This window comes from Pistacia vera, unplaced genomic scaffold (genome assembly GCF_008641045.1).
Source record: "Pistacia vera cultivar Batoury unplaced genomic scaffold, PisVer_v2 Contig94, whole genome shotgun sequence".
Lineage (NCBI taxonomy): Eukaryota > Viridiplantae > Streptophyta > Magnoliopsida > Sapindales > Anacardiaceae > Pistacia > Pistacia vera.
In genome coordinates, this window is record NW_022196823.1 from 29874 (window position 1) to 46160 (window position 16287).

The 16287-nt window shown below is 33.9% G+C and overlaps 2 protein-coding genes across 2 annotated transcripts; both read right to left on the bottom strand.

The window, feature by feature from the left end:
• Positions 1–2940: 2940 nt before the first annotated feature.
• LOC116120510 (disease resistance-like protein DSC1) lies at positions 2941–10281 on the bottom strand. The gene is given in 7 exon segments (XM_031406454.1): positions 2941–4350; positions 4443–4760; positions 4897–5343; positions 8490–8533; positions 8536–8559; positions 9684–9947; positions 10269–10281. Coding segments are annotated over 7 exon segments (2520 nt in total).
• On the bottom strand, positions 9898–11023 carry LOC116120575 (TMV resistance protein N-like). Its single transcript, XM_031406522.1, has 2 exons — positions 10261–11023; positions 9898–10030 (listed from the first exon to the last, which is right to left on the bottom strand). Exon 1 carries the CDS (start codon positions 10792–10794, stop codon positions 10300–10302), a length of 495 nt encoding a protein of 164 aa, XP_031262382.1. The 5' UTR covers positions 10795–11023; the 3' UTR covers positions 9898–10030; positions 10261–10299.
• Between the last annotated feature and the right edge of the window lie 5264 nt (positions 11024–16287).

Below are 16287 nucleotides of genomic sequence, written 5' to 3' on the forward strand. Positions count from 1 at the left end.
TCTCTCTTATATGTGAGCAATGGTTGTGAATTCTGCATCTGTTTGGTTGTGTTGAGTGCCAAATAACCAGGTTCTCATCAGTTCGCAACAAACTTTTCAGATGCATAGTCCTTACTTTCGAATCAAAATGAAAATCTGTCTAAATTTGTCCAGATTTCAAATGAAAACAAACATTTAGATATATATCTGAACATAGAGTCAAAGGTCGAAGCAAGCGACCAACTCACAACAATTTATGAATTCTTTTCCAGCAAACATACACGGGATTCACAGCTACATGAATTCAGCAGAATCATCCTCCTTAATAGAAAATAGAAATGAAAGACGAAGGACAAGAAAATTAAACCTGTGAGATGATCTTCAAATTCATGAGCACCTACAGAAAACTACACTTGTGATTTTTACTAATGTCTTTCTCTACAACTTTGTGCAACCATGCGTATTGAACCTACAACAGCTGTTTTGTTGAAACTTTCTTCAGCAGGCTTCCTGTGCTTCTGCTCTCTGCATAATTACCAAAGTTGCTGGGAGTTAAAATGTTCGAATTTCTTCTGTGGTAGAGTTATGGATATGTTAATGCTTTTCATAATATGGCCATTGGTTGTGAGACTTAAATCACTGAGATATCATAATTGTTTTAAGAATTTTCGTTCATTCACATGTCAAACAACCATTATCAGACAAATTAATTCACGTTCAATTTATAAGTAAACAATTTAACTTATAATACTGTAAGTCGAATTTATATTATTTCAATTTCCAGCAATTTGAGTAAGAATTGCTGAATTTAGATTCAGAAATAAATCACTCAAAAAAAGTAAATAAACAGAAAATTTTCCAAAAACAGGGGAGAAAACAGAGGAATACATAGACAATTTGTACCTCATTTGATCAAATTCTAACAATGTTCAATTGTTGAAATAAACTACAACTCTTTTAAAATTTTGTGTTCTATTTTAGGATCAAATGTTTCCTTAATCAGGACTAAAGAAAATCAAAATTGTTAAAGATCAAGTTGTTATGTATATAGAAGAAAACTTAGTTAGTTAGAAATTAGTTATGCTGAGCTGTAAGTTTGTTAAAATAGTTAGAAGAAATTAGTTAAACGGCTGTGTATTATTTCTTTGTATATAAGCAACAATGTAACAGACTTCTTATTCATTGAATAAGAGAATTCTTCATTTTCACAATTCTTGCCCCCAAATTAACAAAAATCAACTGACCTCTGTACTATACTTATGTCGCACTTAGAAACACCATCCTCTTAGTCAACCTCATCACTTACAATTTCGTAGTAAAAGTGCAAACCTTTGCAAAAACAGTCCAGCATATAGGGCATTAGACTTACAAGTTACAGTTCATCAAAGACATGACATCTAAAGAGTTTTAAATTGAATGTCCAAAAGTATTATAAGAGACCTACTTGTAAAAGTAAAAACATATTTGATTATGCACTGTCATTTCATGTTCTTAATCAATTTTCTATAAAGCCAATATGATGATTATGCACTGTCATTTCTTAGGAATTTATCTATAAAATTAAATCATTATAAAACAGATGATTATTGAGCACACCTGAGAATAAGAATCTAACTAGTTGATGGAAAACGTGAACCAGCGAAGAAAATAATCCCCTTGAAAAAAAAAAAAAAAAAAATCCAATCATTTGTTTTCATTTGACCAAATATAAAGCTGTGCAAAAACATGTCATCCTCTATGTAATAGACTCCTACAATGCATCACAAAGACAACTTGGGCAGAGTAATGGCAAGGACAAACTTATGAATTCTAATAAAAGTTAAAATGAACCATGTACACAAGTTTTCATATGACACTTCTTCCATAAGATAAGATTTACCCTAAAACAAAGTCTATCAAGAGCCCACACTGAGTTGTGGTAAATTCATGGAAACCATAGCCACAACCAAATAACCCTTCCAAAAACATAAATCTAATGTTCATGTTAGTTTTCAGCCTTCTTTATTTGTAAAATTCCAACATCTATAGCAGCCTTCTTTATAGTGGTTCAATAACCCTTCTAGAAGTGCTAAGGAGCATGACATATCAAGTTTTGAGTGCTACAATATCTGGAAAATTGAGATATGTGCATTCAGCTAATAACCACTCAAGTAACCAGACAAAATCAGTGTTAAAAGTGCAGAGGAAACAGAGGAAAAACAGGGCACCCTATTTGGATCTCTTAGTTTTGTTTGCAAAAGTATCATTCACTCATTTGATCAATTCCAACAATGTTATATCCAACCATTTCACAGAAAATTTTCTATAAAATCCAAAATCATGAATCAATTCTTAAGAATATCAATAAAACTAGTTCATTAAATTTCATATACTTTTTTAGCTATACCTAATTCATAAGCTCCAAAAGATTTAACTGAACTTCTCCTTCAGCTCCAATTTGAACCCCAAATCTAGCAGTAGCAAATCATCTACCTCATCTTCAAAGGCTTTCCCTTTACCAAAATGAAAACATCACCAACCATTCATAAAATTAGCAAAAGAAAATAAGCAGGGAGCTCAATTTTAGTTTCTTGTCTTCAAAATAGAGCACTTTAAAATATTTATAAACATCGGCAGTAGAGTTATTACTACTTCAAAAAGCCTCAATAGTCATCCAGGCACTATACTATCAATTATAGGGGAGACGTTCGAGTGTTTATAAACTCAATTAACAAAATTAATTTAGTGATATGAAACTCAATTGCATCATCACAACCTGAATTTTCAGTAAATCATAAAACTTCGCAAACAATAATTGCCAACAAATTCTGTAAACCAGAACAATAAACCAAACCATAATTTTAATTACTAGTCCCATATTATGCTAAAAAAACAGAGGATAAAGGATTTTCCAAAGAAAGAACAAGATTTTCCTAATATTAATAATAGACATGAAAGCATATTATAATAGATAAATTACCATTAAAGGCTCCAGTAGCCAGAAAGCACAAACAAGAAGAGGAATAAGCAACCAGCTGGTAAATAGCAATATGTGTTGGCATTTGGTTCCACTTCCACCTCTTTATATGTTCCATTTTCAATTCCACTTTCACTTCCATAAGTGGTTTCATCGTGCAATTTCCTTAAATCTTCATTGTCTGCTATTGTTGTTTCACCTAAATCTTCAGTACTGATCATGTTGGGCTGTATATACAGTGAATGAACCCCACAACATTTCAATCTCAAACCTGCTTCTGGGCTTACGTTATTTTTATCATACACGCTGAACTCAAACGAGGCAGTTGTGCAGTCACCCTTAAGATCTATATGAGGCGTATATCTTAATACTATGTGATCTTGAACTTTGATGGCTGAACCACTCAGGAATTTCACTCCCAGGTAAACATAAGCTGATTTTATGTATTTCATCAAATTCCTGTAAAAAGAAATCAACCATGATATGATAGAGCGCACAAGACGAAGAAATAAGAGAAAAAATAAATCAACCATGATATGATATGGCTGAACCACCCAGGAATTGTAAAAGTTGTTGTCGGTATTCTGATTCAGGTTCAAGCAGTTTGTAAACACGAATCCAATGCGTCGACCTGAAGATGAGTGAAGCCTTTCATATACTATTTCCAGTTCTGGTTCATCCAATCCTTCTAGATTCAATGGAGGCACCGCTATTGATTGGGGTTGCCTGCTATTGCTTGCATTTAAATGTTCAAGTGCCTGTGGAAGTTCTGATATTGATTGAAGCTTCTTGCAATAGCATAACCGTAGCACGCTCAACTGAAAAAATTTCATGATGCTCGTAGGAAGATTCTCAAATAAGTTTCCACTTAGATCTAACACTTCCAATGACGATAAACAAAAGAGAGCTTCGGGAATTTCTTTTATATAGCTGAAACCTAAGCTTAAACTTCTAAATTCCTTCCAACATGAAGGACAGAATGATGATTGACTTTTGGGAATTCTATAACGCCAAAGAGAAAGATTACAAAGAGATTTCAACTTGAAAATGCTTTTCGAAATACTCTTGAGCCTATCGCACTGCCACAGTCGTAACGTATCTAACTCAGTTAAACACTCCAATGATGATGGGACTTCATCTATTGCTGTCCCATCTAAATATAATCTTTTGATATTTCCCGAAATTTGTGGAAACATCTTGAGATTACTACAATACGAGATGTTTAGAATGTTAAGAGTTCTAAAATGTATGTTTCTTGGAAAAGTCCTGAGACTTTTACAGCCATACAAATTTAAGACACGAAGGTTATTGAGATATTGAATAGATAAGGGAATGTCAACCAAACTTTGGCAATGTTCACGCTCTGGACCATCTGAATGATTAAGCTGATCAAGCAACTTGACATCTGAACCATGCTGTAGTAAAACATAATGATTGTAATGAATCAGAATCAACATTACAATACATTCTATAACAAAAAATACATAATTTAACTATTGAATCATACCTTGTTATCTACCCAAAGTTGTACATCAACATTACTATACGGCAACTGGAGTTCAATAAGGTTTATTGGACTAAAATTTGATGGCAATGTTTTCAATGGATATCCATGCCAATAGAGATATCTCAGCTCATTGGGAAGATATTTTAGTCCTTGGGAAAGATGCACTTTAGAGATATTTAAAGATTCTTTAACTTGCTGATACGGTACATAGAATTTAAGAAATTTAAGATCTGGCATATTTTCAAAGGCTTCAGAACTTAGATGCAGGTTTGGTACTTTGGACATATCTAAAAACAAGCCCTGAATTGCATCAGACCCCTTCATATGAAAGGAAAAGATTGAGTTAGTATAACAAAAACATAAAATTTAGTAAAATTTATATAGATAATACGTGGTTTCATTCCTTATCTGAAAATATTTTATAAGAAAGATATTCAAATTATTTAATTCTTACCGTGTTACTCTTCAATACATGAAAGACATCATCATGATTCCACAAACTAATACATTTGCCAAGCTCTTTGAAGGATTCTTTGCAAATAATTTCCCAACCCATTTCTTGTATTAAATCATGCATATCGAGCTTGTTGTATGATATAGTTACAAGTGATTTATCAATAAGAGCACTCAATCCAACATGTGTAGACAAGTAACAACTATCTAGTATTTCTGTTACGCGTTTGCTATCATCCCTTTTAAAAGAGCATGCAATGTTAAGAAATGTATCTTGCTCTTCACGATCAAGTCCATCATAACTAATCTTCAACACATTGTGAATTTTCGGATTGGAAATATTTTTTAATTTACGCAATACACTCTTCCAATCTTGCACACTCTTTTCATATAGAGAAGAACCCAACACTTTAAGAGCTAACGGGTTTCCCTTGGCATAATCTACTACCTTGTTTGAAAAACTCCCAAAAAATTTGAGATGGGACATTTTTGTTTAAAGGCATAGCCGGAAAAAAGTTGAAGAGCTTCATCGTACTCAAACCTAGACCTGGCAAAACGGGCTCTAGACCCGCAGGTCGGCCCGTACCTGGCAAAAAATATAGGGTACAGGTCCAATACATTAAACCTATTTTTTGAGCCCGTACCCTTACCCGGTCAATATCTCACGTTTTATACGGTGAATCCGCGGCACCCGTATTGTTGTGGTCACTATTCACTATTCAGTTCACTAATGAATTTGAATCCTACGTTTTTATCAGCTCACGCTCACGCCTCTCATAGTCTCACTCTCATCTCATCTCTGATCTCTCAGTCTCAGATCGTGACCGCATCTCATCTCTCAGACTCTCAGTAACTCAAATCCCTCCTGCCTCTCAATCTCTCATCAATCATCAATCTTCTTCGTGCTTAAAGTTCAACTCCCTGTCTCGGTGTCTCCCTCTTCGTCAGTTCGTCACTTCGTCAGTTTGTCACTTCGTCAGTTCGTCACTTGTCCGTCATTCCCATCTCCTAGTTAGCGGTACCACAGTCGCCGGCCACCGTCACTCATGCTCATAGTGGTAATGAATCCCTAACCCCTAATTCCTGTGTTTGTTTTTGTTTTTTTGACAGATTTGTTGTGAGCTTTCCTTGTACGTCGATCTTGTCGTTGAGTGTGTTTGTGTTGGGTTCCCCTGGTTGATGGGTTTTGCAAGTGGCGTTTACTTAATGTATAAGGGATGTATACTGATAAATTATTATCGGTTATGTGTATTTGCTATCACTGAAATTTATATTACCAAAACTGTTTTTTCCTTAAAAATTGACTGATGTCTTTGCACAAATTTTTTAAATGATAGCTTTAAAAGATATGAAAACTTTCACTTATTTGACTCAATTTTAATCTAGTTTGAGTTGTTGGACGAGACAAAATGAAGGTAGTGAAGAACAGCCAATGAGCATGAATGGCTAATAAGAGATAGCAGAAGAAAAGTGAATGGCCCAAATCAATCTGAAAAACTTTTAATGATATGAAATACTTTCAATAATTGTACTTACTTTTGATTTATTTGAGTTGTTAGACTGAGAGAAAATGAGAAAGTGAGAGCAAATTATAATTTCTTACTTAACTTTTATTGTTTGACTTTGTTGGATGGAAAGAACTGAGAAAATGAGAATTTTATTTATTCTTAATCTGGTTGAGTCATTTTGACGGAGAGAAAATTTGAGAAGTGGAAGAAAATAAGAATTTTACTTGGTTTTTAATCTTCTTTGAGTTGTTGGGCAGAGAAAATTGGGTAGAAAGAAAATGTGGGAGGAAAGTGAGAGAATTGGAATTTAATTTAGTTCTAATCTTGTTTGAGTTGTTTGGACAGAGAGCAATGTGAAAAAGTGAGAAAATTATAATTGTACTTAGTTTTAATCTGGTTTTTAGTTGTTGGGAGGAAGGAATGTGAAAACATGAGAATAAATTAGATACAATTGGTTTGAGTGTTTGTTTGTGCAAGAGGAAATTTACGAAATTGCAAGAAATACTGAGTTCAGGGAATTGAGAGAATCAGAAACTTTCTAGTGGCTTCATTAATTATTGTTTGGAATGAATTGAATCCTCAATTACATGAGTATTTTTTATGCTGAAGTATTTGGGAAGAAGCTTTTGTATTGGCTACCATTTGAGGTGGCATTCCTAAATTATTGTTCTTACAAGTTTATTGGATTAGTGAAATTGTGAAATTTCTTGATTTCATTTATTGCAGCGGATATTGTGTTCGATTATCGGCAGAAGTGACGAGGTCGTTTGATTATCTTCAAGGAGATTATTACATAGCTCCTTGTTCATGGTAAGTTTTTTACCGTCTTTAGTGTAGTTGCTAATGATGGTTTACGTGGATTTTTTTATTTTTTTTCTCAAAATGAGCCATGAATGCCATGCTACCCTAGAATTTAACTATTTGTCTTGCTGATTTTTTGAATTGATTATGTTAGCTGGTTCATGTTTTTCGTTGTTTTTTTTTTATTTCTATTGGTTGCTTTTTAGTATGTTTAACAGTCTTTTCGATAAATAGTTTATATGCTTTCTTTTCTTTTGTGTTGAATACCGAATGAAGAATTTGGCATGAATTGTTGTCTCTAAATTTTTTATGTTGAAATTTATTTAACTCTAATTTTCCACCTTTATCAGGGATTTCTAAGCTGAAGAGTAGTTACAGATTTCCAACTCATTACAGATTGAAGTCATTACAGATTTAATTGCTGCAGGACTCAATCAGGCTGAACACTAACTCCTGGAGCTGTGATATCAGGTTTGAACATATGTACAAATCTAATTATTATCCCATTCAGATGGCTCAAGATCTATGTTTAAGGAAACTGAGTTGCCAATTATACCTTAAATATCTCTGGGGTTACTTTATGGGTCCCTTGATGAAAAAGCTGCCATGAAGGAGCTGGCTTTGTTCCAAGTTTTGTGGTTGCACGAGTAATGTAGAACAAAGGATTCCTGTTAGGGAAAAAAATTATCAAGTTTGTTAAATGTAGTACCGATTGCAAATGCTACGGCTAGGTATGCTTGTTTCTTACTTGGTTGATTGATTGTAACGATATACAAACACACCTATTGGTTGTATATATGTATTGTTTGTTTATGTGTTATTTGTTTATTTTGGTTCCTATTTGTTTATATTCTTAATTGAATTGAATTTAGAGTGGTTGATTTAGGGGGTGTAAATGTAAAAAATTAAAACTGCAGGAATTTTGGGGGTGTAATGTCATAATTGAAACTGTGGTGGTGAAAGTTAACTAAAATCTGAGAGAAAAAAACGGGTCCACCCGTACCCGTATAGGATAGGGCACGGGTCCAAATATTGGACCGTATATATCGACCCGTATAAGGGCCAGTACCTATTTGACCCAACCCGTACCCGTTTGACCCAGCCCGTACCTGTTTGACCCACCCACCCGTTTTGCCAGGTCTTACTCAAACCCCTCAAGTTCATATATGTTTTCTACTCCATAACTGCAAAGCATTTGTTTATCTCTAGTGTTACAATGACTCTATTCCTGGACCAAGTTGATCAATCCCTCTGATTAAAAATTCTAATGTTCTCTACCACTGACATCATCAAGGACAATGATAACCTTTCTGTATTGAAGTCTCTTCTTAAATATTCTGGTATAATTGGAGTGCCTATGTAGGATGAAAAAAAAATATCGAAAACTGAACCGAACCAAAATTCGGTTTTCTAAAATCTGGTTAGGTTTTCGGTTTAAAAAATTCATAAACCGATTAATTGGTTGGTTTTCGGTTTAGAAATATTTAAACCGGTTAACGAAACTGAACTATAAAACCGTTTCAAAAATAAATAATACATATTATTATAATTAAGCCACTGCCACTTTTCTCTTTCATCTATCTTTTCCATATTTTCAATCTTCTCCTCATTTTCTCTTTCATCTTTCTCCGCGTATCTCTTTTCAACTCCTTTTTCATCATCATCTTCTCCTTTACTTTTCTCTTTCATCTTCATCTTCTCTTCTCCTTTTCTTTTTTCACTTTTCACCTTTTTTTCGTCTTCTTCCTTCAGTTTTCTCAGTCTCATTCTCTCTTAGTCTCTGTCTCTCACTCTCACTCTCGCGCTCAGTCTCATTCTTTGTCTCTCACTCTCTGTCAGACTCTCATTGTCTCTCTGTTTTCAGATCTGCATTCTCACGTAGTCGTCGCCTCAGCTGCAGTCATCGTGTCGCAGTCGTCGTTGCGCAGTCGCCGTCGTCGTCTGTTGCCGATGGGTTTTCAGATCTGTGTTGTCACGTTTTCAGATATGGGTGTTGACATTGAAGATTTTGGTTTTAATTCTTGTATATGTACTGATGGTGATGGCTGTGTATTTGTTAGTTAGAACTTAGAATGAATGATTTAGAACTACAAGTTTTTTGTGTTACTTCATCAATTAATGATAATAATGATTTTGGAGTTGAGAATCAATTGTTATTTGGTTAGAAATAACTCAGTTGTTTGATTTTGGATCTTGGTGTTTCAACGTCATTAAACCTGGAAAAATAAAAAAAAATAAAAAGGACTGAATTGGGCCAGAAAATGCAGCCTATAATGGTGACTGAATTGGGCCGAAAAAGGCAGCCCATCATAAATTTTAATTAACCGGTTTATAAACCGGTTAACTGAACCAAATTTTCGACTCGGTTTATAACTGAAACTGGACCGGTTTCGGTTCAATTTATTTTTAGAACTGAAAACCGATTCGGTTCAAACAACAGGTTAACCGGTCCAGTTAACCGGATTTTTCCACCCCTAGCCTAATGTGAGATGTTCTTCTTCCAACATTTGAGAAAGAAGTTGATTTCGTAGATGTAGTAGGCCACATTTTTCTGATTCTTCACTAACATTTGCAATGAAGCAACAACCATCAAATTGACTAGAAATTTAGTTGAACATAACTCCAGCTATCGTTGTTTTACCTATACCACCCATTCCTCAAATGTCTACAATTTTAAAATCTAACAATTGAATGCGCAATAAGGACTTAATACAATAAATGCGAGAATCTATTCCAACAAGGCCTTCACAGTCACATGAGGGTGGTATGTCACTCAATTTCTTCGATATTTATTTGACAATTTCAGCTACAAGTTTTGACTTGGGCCTACAATATACGAAGAGAAATATTTAGTTAAAGCAAAGACCATAAAGAAGAGAAATATCGGAAATGAGGATGGTAATAATATATAAGCTACCAAGATTGATAAAAACATTGTTAATTTACCACAAGATCTAATGATAGCTAGTCATGTACCATTGGGTCTTAATTATATGATCATAGTCTAAGAATGAAAATAAATAGAAAATTTTATGCACAAGAAAGAGTCAACTTACTTAATCACCATTGAATCCCATCCAGATAAATTGGATGCTTCAATCAAAGCCCATTAAATCCCATCCAGATAAATTGGATGCTTCAATCAAAGCAGCTATCCATCTCTGGATTTTTTCAAGCATCTTTTTGAATTTTTTTTCATGCTTAGTAAAAGCATCTTTAAAGCTACCAGTTTGTTTCCTCACATCAGATGGATTGATATGATAAAAGACCGGCATAACCATTTGACCATTCTTTTCCTTGCATTCAAGAATCTTTTCTAGTTCATCTAAACACCATTTGGAAGAAGCATATTCTTTTGAGAAAATGATTACAGAAATCTTTGATTCTTCAATTGCTTTCAAAAGTGCAGGCGAAATTTCATCTCCTCTCTTAAGTCCATCATCATCAATAAAGGTTCTTATCTTCTTTTGACAAAAAGCAGCATAGAGATGGCTGGTAAAGTTATGACGAGTATCCTCACCTCTAAAACTAAGGAACACATCATATTTGTCTTGAAGAGTAGTGGAAGATGAAGATGTTGATGAAGCCATAGAGAAATAATGTCTGACTATGTGAAGCAATCACTTGATAAAAAACAGAGTCAAAAAACAGAGTATAGTTCTAGAGAAGACGCAAGATCTGGTGCAAGACCCCACAAGTATAAAAAATACTACTCACCTCCCCTGAGGTTTTGTGAAATATGCACCATCATCTCCAACGACTATCTAACAAACGGTAAAAGAGTTACTAAACGGATGAAATGTCAACATTATACTGAAAAGAAAATTATTGGTTCATGTGTTAACAATTGACCTTAGTACGACCATTATTTACAAATTCAATGGCATTGAGAAGGCAAAAATGAACACTTCATAAATATCAGTACACTACCCATATATTTCTAAGAAACTACAACTAACACAATTGCGGAAAGTAAGTTCTTTTCGTATAACTCAAAAATGGATTTGCTGTCCTAAACTGAAGAACTTTATCTCATCATATACAAGTCAAGACAACCCCATTCAGTGAAATCCTTTTACTTAATCAATAATGCATTTGCTCTCTTAGTCATTTTATCAAACACTTTATATACTGATTCATATATTCAAAGGACTTCACATACAAAGCATATATCTAAATCACACCATTTATTTATATCCAAATGAACAGTAGAACTTCGATCCAACATCAACAACCAAGTACAAAGCCTGAACAGCAACTTGCCTTCTTCTCTAATCACTTTCGGTAGGATTTTTTTTTTTAAAGAAACAAGTAGCAATAGAATGATGAGAGGAGAATTTTCAGTAGCAAATTGTTTATGATGAGTTTATCAAAAACGAGAAAAACTTTATTCATGATATTGTCTCTTTTTCTGCCTCTATAGCTTCTCAGGGGATGAATATCTTTTTTACAAGGAGAAAATAATTCTTTAATGAAGATAATGACAAAAGTTTCTTTGGTTTTACTTTTTGTTTTAAATCATGGACAGCAAACAAAATTACATATATACCCTTGATCGACATCAAACAATTTCGTTTGTTAGCCGAGTTGACAGAAGGTTGTAGAAGAACTTAATAAACATCTGTCCTCGAACTCAATTCCTTATCCCATACTACTTCTAGCAAATCTAAAAGGTTTTTTGCAGTTAGGATGGAGTTTAGTTTGAAAAAGACCATATAGACATGGCTTTTTTTTACTTGAAAAAAAAAAAAAAAAATTGATAGTCAATAAAATGTGATATTAGAGTGGTGGGAATATCTTGTTTTGGAAAGGATATTGAAGCCCCACCAATTACAAGACGGTAAAGATGTTATGGCCTGACATTTGCTAATTTTAACTTTGCTCAAGATGGAGAGAAAGCCATCTGGAAAGAAACAAGATCTGGAAGCGGTCACATGAAGCTCTCTAAGGGAGGTGAAGCTATGGGAACCCTGTTGTGGCTTACCAAGACAATTCTTTAAGGGAGTGTATCATTCCCTCTCAAATCAAAATGAAGCGCCATGTCTTATTAGAAGAAGAGCACCTATCTTCCAAACACAACCGACTAGGTTTTTTGAAATATTTGATAGCCGATCAATGTCCAAAGCCATTGTTAGAAATGAAAAATTTTAACATAGAAAATGAAAATTAGCTACAGAAACAAGGCTTTCACAAAAAAAAAAAATACCTCTGAAATCACAGCTTCCTTCAAGTCTCCACAACAATATCATGAACTGATCATCAGAAACATCAGTTTCAATATTAGCAGCTCTTTTTCCAAAAAAAAAAAAAAAAAATTAAAACTATAAACCATGCCTATAGGTTTGCAAACCATAACCTTTGAAAAGGTTTCAACAAAATTTTAAAACAACTCTCCAGCTGCAAAACAACTCAACATTTGACCACTAACACCTTTCGAAAAATTTCAGAAAGGAATAGAAGAAACCTTCAATAATGTGCAACTGTAGGAGGCCAACAACTAGGAGTCACAACAACATTTGGAGATAGAAACCAACTAAAATCTTCAACTACAATGCAACAATAATGTTAACTTCTCTTACTAAAAATAACATTTAAAGTCCAACTCTGCAAAACTAATTAACTCCAGAAATTTGTCATTCAAGATCAAGCATAGCCTTCGTGGCATCTACAGTTGTTGGTCTAAATCTTCTAATTAAGGCTCCCTCAGGCAGAGGGTATCATTGCATTCCACATCCAAATCCTGCTCCATTTCTTGTTAGAAGAAGCGCTACCTGTCCAACAAAAACACAAAAAACCAACTAGAATTTTTAATAATTAGTAGATATCTGCTTGGTGTCCAAAGAGTTTAACTTCATAAAACTAAAATACATTTTTTTCGGTATGACAATCTTTGTTATGAAAACAATGATCAATAACAGAATAACTTTAAAAATTTAGAATTATCAGCAGATTAATTAGTTATGATCAGTGTTAGCAGACAAATCAAAACATCATAGGAGTAGAATTTCTCTCTAATCTAACATAACCTCATAATTCTGCAGTAAAAACTTAGGTTCTAGCTTAGAGACAGTACTGATTCTAGAGGTGAGATTGACTGCTACTGCAACAAATTCAGTCCTAAACATCCAACCTGTACACTTACAACTCTTCACCATTGATTTCTTGGCCAGGATGGACTATCAGCTATTTCTTTCATCTTAAACCTGTAATCACTAATACTTAGAATTCTGATTTGAAACAAACTCTTAGTATGCATAGTCCTCACTTTCAATTCAGAAACAAAAGTTCTCACTAAATTTGTCTAGATTTCCGGTGAAAATTGAAATTTAGATAAATGATTAAACATAGATTTTGAGAACAAAGAAAGCAAGCAACTTTCAAATCTTTATCGGCAACCATACTCAGGATTTGGCTTCTTCTTGAATTCAGCAGATTCATCTTTCATGTTAGAAACAAAAGTGTGAAAGACAAGAAAATGAACCTGGGAGATCAGAAAATGATGAGGCGGAAAAGTTTTCCATTTGACATTAGTCAATTTCAAACCTCTGATACAATGAGAAAAACAGAGAAAACAGAACATTTTACTGAAGACAGTTCTGAAAAGTGGCTGAGTTTGTTTACAGCTGAAGTTCAGTTTTTATACAATTTGTTCTGTGATTTAAGGAATGTAAGAACTGAATTGTCACTGACTAATCCAAATATCTTGAGAAATAAAAATGCATAAAACAAATCCAAACAGTAAAGTAACAAGATGAATGTGCAATCAGGGGGCGCTCTGTACAACCAAATTTCAAGACATCTTGAGGAAAATGGAGTCGCAGATGTGGCTTTGGTACTTGAACACATAAGATATATGTCGTCCAATGAAATCATACACGAACTCTATAACTTTTGATGCCATGCCAAATACAACACTGCCTCCTACTATTTCTACAGCCATTGCCTATTTCTTTTTAGATATTCTATTTTTTTTTTTTTAAAACAAATTAGAGCCAACTGACAAACGATGGTTAAGAGAATAAGTAAAAAAAAAAAAAAAAAATTCATCAAATCATTGCTAGAAATATGAAAAACTATATCAAAAAAAAAAAAAAAAAGTATTTTTATTTTTATTTTTAAGGATATTTATGAGCACTGGGATAAAGTAAAGCTTAGAAAATGACTGAAAATTAATTTTGAAAACAGTAACAGAGGCAAGAAAAATAAACAAGAATGAAACTGCAATGTTGAATTTAACAATGAAAAATGATCAAGTGCAACTTGATCAGTATATATCACAAAAGTAGCTGGTCGAAGACCCCGAGTGTTTGCTCTTCTTGTTCGTGAGGATGAACCAACAAAGACCGAAAAGATTCAATGCACAATTCTACTTTAATATATTATGATAAACGCAAAATAAAACAAGTTGAAATCTGCAGATGAAAAACCAGTATAATTAACCAAGAAACATCCATATGAAGACAAAAATGCCTCGTAGGATTTGGGCTTGGGCTTGGGCTTGGCTTTACTGATGCTCCAGGGGCAATATTTGTTTAAGGCTAAATTACATTGTCCCTCCCAATTCGTGAAAAAACAAATTTTCACCCAAAGTTATTGTCCGTCAATTTATTTGACCAACTTTGAGAAAATACGATTTTACCCTCATAAATAAAAATTAAAAAAAATCCTAAATACAAAAATAGATCACCCAAAATTAAGCACACTACACCATCTTGTTCATCTAACCAAAAAATCAAAATCAACACCGAATTGTCAGTCTTCGTGCATAAAAAAAAAAAAAAAAAAAATCATCCACATCAAATTAAATTATGTTCATTCACACCACGAAATCAGCAATCTTTCCACCACAAAAATCAGTATAAACTAATCCATAACCAAAAAAACACACCAAAGAGGGCACCAATGTACAAAATTATACCAAGAAAAAAATTAGGAAGAGCCAAAAAAATGAAGAACCCAAAAGCAGAACCTAGGTGGGAAACAAAAAAGAATATGAAGAACCAAAATACCACAAAAGCAGCAGGTAGGTAGGGAGATTTGGGGTGATGAAACATTGAAGAAAATAAAATAGTATGTATTGAAGATCAAAGCAGAAGAGGAAACAAAATCTGGACCCTACACAAGGCCTTGGCGGTGCGACGGCACATGCCATGGCAGCAACAAACTCAGCTTCCGGGAATGGCTGAGTTTTTGTGTATATTTTTTTCTGTGTTTTTCTATGTTTTTGGTGGGGTTTTGGTTAGGATTATGTCTTACGTTGGTTTTATGTTATATATGTGATAGGAAATGACAATAACACCCTTTTCTCGTTTAACTTAACGCCTGAATTTGAAAACTAGGTTTAAGGTTGATAGTATTCTAATTCTAACTAAGGAGTGGAAATTGTGTTAAGGCAAGGATAGAGTGGAAACAACAATTCGACCTTTGTTAAGCTCAACCTGGAAATGTAAACAGTAAATCTATTGATCAGAATTGAGAGAGAGAAGAGTTTATTTAACTCTATTATTTCAGTGCAAGGGAGAAATGAGAGAGTTTCAGAAGTAGAGAGAATTTTGAGTTTTGGAAGAAGAGAAGTAGTGAGAAGGAAGTAGAGGATTATTATTATTCACTGTCAAAATAAAAAATTACATCCCTTATAAATATAGTGTCATCTAAAAGCAATCCTTCTTACTTTAGGAAATAAAATCAAGCATTCTCTTTACGTCAATAACATGGGAAATTAAAAATAAATCATCCTCTAATTAGTCTTTAATCTTCCCTTTAATCCAACAAGCGAGCTGGCATCCTCAAATTGTGCTTGGGTCTTGTCACAACACCATCCGAAACATCAGCTAGCTGTTGAGAAGAATTGGTTTTAGGCTATATTTTTGTTACATTCCCCACCCCATGATAAACGGCCTTGTCCTCAAGGCCATCAATTGGAGCATCATCCCATGGTTCCCACGAAGCATCTTCTAATGCTAAGTGTTCCAACTAAACCAAAACTTCACGAAGAGGCACACCTTGACACAAAATGGTCCTTTTCGACAAGAAGGCTAAAAGGTTATGACAAGGCTTATTGGCATCAGAATCTTCTGGAAATG